The sequence below is a fragment of the Saprolegnia parasitica genome (genome assembly GCF_000151545.1).
Source record: "Saprolegnia parasitica CBS 223.65 unplaced genomic scaffold supercont2.218, whole genome shotgun sequence".
Lineage (NCBI taxonomy): Eukaryota > Oomycota > Saprolegniomycetes > Saprolegniales > Saprolegniaceae > Saprolegnia > Saprolegnia parasitica.
This window is the reverse complement of record NW_012156612.1, coordinates 3,137-8,536: the sequence shown is the minus strand read 5'-3', so window position 1 is coordinate 8,536 and position 5,400 is coordinate 3,137. Positions and strand designations below refer to the sequence as shown.

The 5,400-nt window shown below is 56.2% G+C and overlaps 3 protein-coding genes across 3 annotated transcripts; all 3 read right to left on the bottom strand.

Annotated features, from left to right (window-relative positions):
* Positions 1-150: 150 nt before the first annotated feature.
* Positions 151-1,359, bottom strand: SPRG_15206 (hypothetical protein; the record flags this gene model as incomplete). The annotated part of the gene is made up of 3 exons (XM_012355221.1): positions 716-1,359; positions 466-647; positions 151-403 (listed from the first exon to the last, which is right to left on the bottom strand). The coding sequence occupies exons 1-3, from the start codon at positions 1,337-1,339 to the stop codon at positions 151-153; spliced, it is 1,059 nt and encodes a 352-aa protein (XP_012210611.1). The 5' UTR covers positions 1,340-1,359.
* Positions 1,360-2,368: 1,009 nt separating this feature from the next.
* SPRG_15205 (hypothetical protein) lies at positions 2,369-2,971 on the bottom strand (the record flags this gene model as incomplete). Its single annotated transcript, XM_012355220.1, has 2 exons — positions 2,369-2,704; positions 2,753-2,971. The coding sequence occupies 2 exons, from the start codon at positions 2,969-2,971 to the stop codon at positions 2,375-2,377; spliced, it is 549 nt and encodes a 182-aa protein (XP_012210610.1). The 3' UTR covers positions 2,369-2,374.
* A 1,159-nt stretch (positions 2,972-4,130) lies between these two features.
* Positions 4,131-5,313, bottom strand: SPRG_15204 (hypothetical protein; the record flags this gene model as incomplete). Its single annotated transcript, XM_012355219.1, has 4 exons — positions 4,131-4,377; positions 4,423-4,601; positions 4,664-4,978; positions 5,026-5,313. 4 exons carry the CDS (start codon positions 5,311-5,313, stop codon positions 4,131-4,133), a joined length of 1,029 nt encoding a protein of 342 aa, XP_012210609.1.
* Positions 5,314-5,400: the final 87 nt, after the last annotated feature.

Here is a 5,400-nt window from a genome sequence, read left to right as displayed (position 1 = left end):
CTCGTGCTTCGTAGCTTTACGTAAAATGGAAAAATCAAGCGTGTAAAAAGCGTGCACCGTCGCCTGCTGCACTAATAAATCGAGGACGACCCTGGATCTGACGGTAAAATGCATCCAACACAGTGGCATGCGCAAGACACACATGTACAATTAGGCAAGACTCCTTGCATTCTGGATCTGGAGCGCCGCATAGTCTTCGTGGAGCTTGGGGTCGCACTCGTCGTTGGTGAGTTGCTGGCATTTGCGAAACGCAACGTCGGGATCGAGGAGGCTGCAGTCGATGCCATGATCTTCGAGGAGCTCGTCCTGCCACGACACCATCTTCCCGTCTTTCAAGTAAGGGGCGTTGTAGAGCATGACGCGCAGCCGCGTCTTGGTGGGACTCGCGCGCTCGAGCACATACCTAGTCGCTCCATCAGATCTAGCTCGAATCTAGATCTGGCTCGAATCCAGATCGGGTCGTACCAAAACATGCGTGGGCGCCAGTCGACGTTCTCGGGCAGTCGTTCGTCTTGGAAGAAATTTCCAAAGGTAAAGACGATGCGGTCGTCGGTGCCAAACTCGCGGCACACGTAGTAGTTGGTCTCGCGCTCGCTTCGCACATTACGTCGATAGAGCATTTGGTTGGGCGAGATGGCGCTGGTGAGCTAGTCCGACATTGACATTGTTAGTCGACTTGCATCGCTCAACGATTCGCAGACAGCTTGTTCATTACCTCGGCGTCGAGAAACTCGGAAAAATAGACGCCCGTCTCGCCTTGCATCATGGACCAGATCGGCCCCTTGAGCGCGTCGTATGTCTCGAGCAGCGAAAGGTCGTACTCGACCTGGATGCGCCCGACGAGGTCGAGGTGGCCATTGCCGACATCCAGGAGCACGTTGTCAACAACTGCGCCCGTCGATGGAAACTGCGCGTACGCGGCCATGCGGTCCGTGTTGTGGTAGAGGTGCTGGCTAAACCAGTCGAGGCCGAGCTTGCGCGCAGCAGGGTCGGCCAACAGCGACGTCTTGGTCCACCCAAAGGGCGTGCCGGCGAGCGGGAGGACCCGCGTGCACATGGACGCGACCCACGCCGTCATGGCTTCGCCCACGTGGCGCGTCGCGTTGTACTCACTGCGTAGCCTGTGCAGCGTGGCTTGGGCGGCAGCGTTGCCACGCCGAGAGACGACAGTGAGGAGCTGGCCGAGCTCGAGGATCTGCGCTTGGAGCATCTCTCGCTCCGAGATGTGGCGCTCGCGGTGGCGCTTCTGCTTCAGGCGGTTGCGGAGGCGCTGGTGTTCCTTCTTGGCGAGTACCAGGTCCGCCTCCGAGAGGCTACTGCTGCTGGCTGGCGACGCCATCGTGTGACGCTGCTAGAATGTTGATGTCCGCGTGGGACGAGCTGGAACTGGGTGCCAGTTTTGATTGGCTGATTTGCGAGTCTGTTTTCTGATTGGTCCGCTCGCCTACCAAAAAGCACCCACGACGAACATTCCGCCAGCGCACAGCTTCCTCCTGTGTGGCGGCCACCACTCGTCCATGTTGCCTGGTACAGCAGCCCTGTCAGTGCATTACCGGTACGGTGTTCCTGGCATATACGTGGCTTATTGAGCCTGCACGACGAGCGCAACACTCATCTAATAGAGAATCATTGCCGTGGCGCCAAATTGTCCTTCTGCATTTTTGGCGCCAAGGTGCCCGACTACCGCGCATCCACACTAGACTCAGCCCAGGCTCGTTACTTGTAGTTTTGAATCCTAGGTGCCACATATTGAAATCAGAGAAGCAAGCATCGTCAGCAAGCGATGACACGAGTGATTTGGACCGAAACTCTCATACATTTATATGCTACGGGTAGTATGTGCTCACGAGTCGACTTGAGGGTGGGTGGTCTCGACGGCCGTCACCATCGACGTGGTGACCGAGTCCAGTAGTGACAGTACGTACGGCTGGAGCGCGCGCTTGCAATACTCGAGCTGTTGGTCAGCGGCAAGTCCGCTCAAATCCATCTCTTCCTCGCCCACCTCGTCTCGCCACGGCACAATGCGGCCATCGACGAGCTGCGGGCCGTTGTACCACACGACACGAAGCCGCGTGCGCGTGGACGACACTCGGTCGAGTACATACCTGCGCCATAAACATAGTCAATGCTTTCCACATAAAAAGACAATATGTCCACACGTACCAAAAGAGACGCGACCGCCATCGCGACGTGCGTGGAAGCGTCTCGTCATGACCAACGTTGCCGCAGACAAACACAATACGGTTGCGGCCGCGGAATTCGCGACTCACATAACAGGTTTGTTCGTTGAGCAAAGGAACACTGCGTCGGTAAACCATTTTGGCAGCGATGGCGTTCGTCATCTAGTGTATGCGACTTTCGGTACTTGGTTGATTTATACGAAGATGTGTACCTCAATGTTGAGGAACTCGGAGACGTTGGCGGCCGTGTCGCCGCGGAGGTGCGCCCAGATTGTGTCGTGAAGAGACTCGTATGTCGCCTCGAGCGATTTCTCGAAGTCGTGCTGGTGGCATACGAGCAGCTCCAGCGACGCGCTTGTCTCCCACACACGAATCGGCTCGGCCACTGCGCTGCCATCGTGCGGGAAAGCACAAGTCTGCAGCAAGCGCTCCGTGTTGTGATAGAGGTGCTGGCTGAACCAGTCAAGGCCGACCTTTCGCCCGACAGCGTCAGCGACAAGCGTCACGCCGCGGTAGCCCTCGACCTACGCGTCCAGTCAAAGCTAGCATATATAAGCAGAACGTAAAGTTACCGACGAGGCGACCCAGGACGCGAGCTGGGCACAGAGCGGCTGCAGCGCCGTCGTTGGCGCTCGCGGTACCTTGGTCCGGCGCTTCTGCAGCGCCCGGAGGACGTTGCGCAGCTGATAGACCTCGGCCTGCAGCGCATCCCGCTCGGTGATCGACCGCTCCCGGAACCGCTTCTGCTTGAGCCGGTTGATCTGGCGCTTGTGGGCGTCGACGTCCTTCATGCTTCTTGTTTGCGGCGGTTGTGGTGCAAAGTGAATAACGTTGGTGGGTACCGACGTACATTCGCATTCTTATCCCACTCAATCCGCTCCATTTCATCGGATTGGCTAACAGGTCCCGTGCGGGGTGAGCTGGTAGGAACTTTTGAATGCGAAGCGTTGTTTACCGGTATTTGCGACGACGGCGCGTCGCTTGCTGCAGTCTTAGCGCGCTTTCACATTCGCACCTAATCGGAAAGTTGCGTGAATTTCAGTCAAGTGCGCCGTCGTACTTTATCGAAATTGTTATACTTTATTCAGGTATAACGTCCGGCGATGTGACAGCACTTAACAGGAATTCCTATTTCGCACCTAACAGGACGCATTTGGCGCGATATGATTGGCTCAGACTAATAAAACTGCGTTTCATTGGTCAAAATGGCTTGATATATAGCCAATGGGTTGGCCAGAATGTACGAATTAATCCCCTGGGATGCTGGTACACCACGTAAACGTTCCTACCAGGAAAATCCTGCATATCAGGGAGTCTCATTGGCCACTGAGTATTACAAAGCTCTGGTTTTGTGTGTCTTGTGTGGACTTCACGTAGAAAAGGATTGGCGTAGGCAGAGGCTACATACCGACGCGTGTCAATGTATACGACCTGTGATCAAGGACACCCGGTCGCTGGTTTCGCCCAACGACGTTTTGCGTGCTACATGAACAGTGTGTGCACTGAAGTTGCGCGCAACAACATTCGCATCGTTACGGTATGAGCGAGTTGCTGCAGCGGCGTCAAATAGGGTTGGGTGACTCCATTTTGTCGTGGTTGCTTGTCACGTGGTTTGCGACACGGAGCTCCTGGTTTTAAGCTCAAAAGCAATCTAGTTGTGTGTGTGGCTATGCAGAGTCACAGATAGGTTATTAAACGGCCATGAAGATCGACTGGCGTGACTGGTTGTGCAAGCGTATTGAGGCAATCTGGCAATCTATGACCCGTAGCAAAGATCACAGCTTTTGAGGGCACACAGCCATGACGTGAACCGTCGTGACCCTTCAGCTGCCACCTCGAAAAGGCCGCTAGTAGTGCGAAACGTACTCGGCTTCTCTCGCTCACCATCCGTACAAGTACTGTACACAAATCGCCAACGTTGTTTACAAGTCCTTGCTCGAACGAAGGCGCCTACGTGGTGTCGCCGCGGAGGGTCAAGATTTCGACGTCGCTCGTCATCATGGGCCGCCAATCACGGTCAATTGACTGCTGGTACGCGGAAAAGAGGAGGTCGTCGGGCATATCAGGCACGTCATCGCCTTGGTCGTTGCGCATGTCTTCCTTCCACGTCATAACGCGGCCTTGGACAACCTTGGGTCCATTGTAAAATAGGGTTTTGATCCTTGTCTCGGTAGGGCCGAAGCGCTCGAGCACATACCTACACCCCTTTTACTGATAATATCTTCAGCAATTGAAGCTGTACCAAAACATGCGTGGGCGCCACCGAATGTTCTCTGGCTGCAGCGCGTCTTGGTTGAAATTCCCAAACAAAAACACGATCCGGTTCTCCGTGACAAACTCGCGGCACACGTAGTAGTTGCTCTCGTCCGCCGTCAGCGCCGTGCGCCGGTAGATCATGCGCGGGTCGATCTCACGCACGAGCTACGGAAACGCCCATGTTGCTTTAAAGCGCGTCTGTACATATGTAAAACTATGTAAAATACCTCTTCGTCGAGAAATTCCGTCCCGCAGGGGTGGGTATCACCCCGCATTTCTGCCCAGATTTTGTCTTGGAGCGCAGCAAATGTCGCCTCGAGCGAGAGTTGGTTCGTCACTTGAATGCGCCCAATGATATCGGCAAAGCCGTTGCCACGGTCAACGACAACGAGGTCTTGCAGACTGCCCGTCGTCGCGTGAAGACCCGTCGCCGCCAGCGCGCGGTCCGTGTTGAAATACATGTGCTGCGTAAACCAGTCGAGCCCGAGCTTTCGCGCCTCAACGTCGGCGAGAAGAACCGTCGGTGACGGCAAGTGCCATACCTAAATGCAGTGTGAGCAGAGAGTACAACGCCAACGACGCAACATACGATGGCCGGCGACGGCGGCCGGGTCATGGACTCAACCCACGTCGTCATGCGCGCAATGCGCTTACTGAGTTCTTCGCACTTGGTGCGCAGCATCTCGAGCGAGAGGCGGGACTCGACGCTGGCCTGCGCGAGGCCGGCGGCGACGTCGCGCCACGGCACGAGCGAGCTCTTCCTGGTTGCGACCAAGGTCGGCAACAGGCGGCTGAGCTCCTCGACTTGCGTGCGGAGAAGCGAGCGCTCGGTCATGAACCGGTCGCGGTGGCGCTTCTGCTTCATGCGATTGCGCATCCGTTGGTGCTCGGAGCGGCCTGCGCCGTCCTTGTTATCGTCGAGCACACCCATGGCATTGTGTTGCCAATGGACGCAACACGGCCT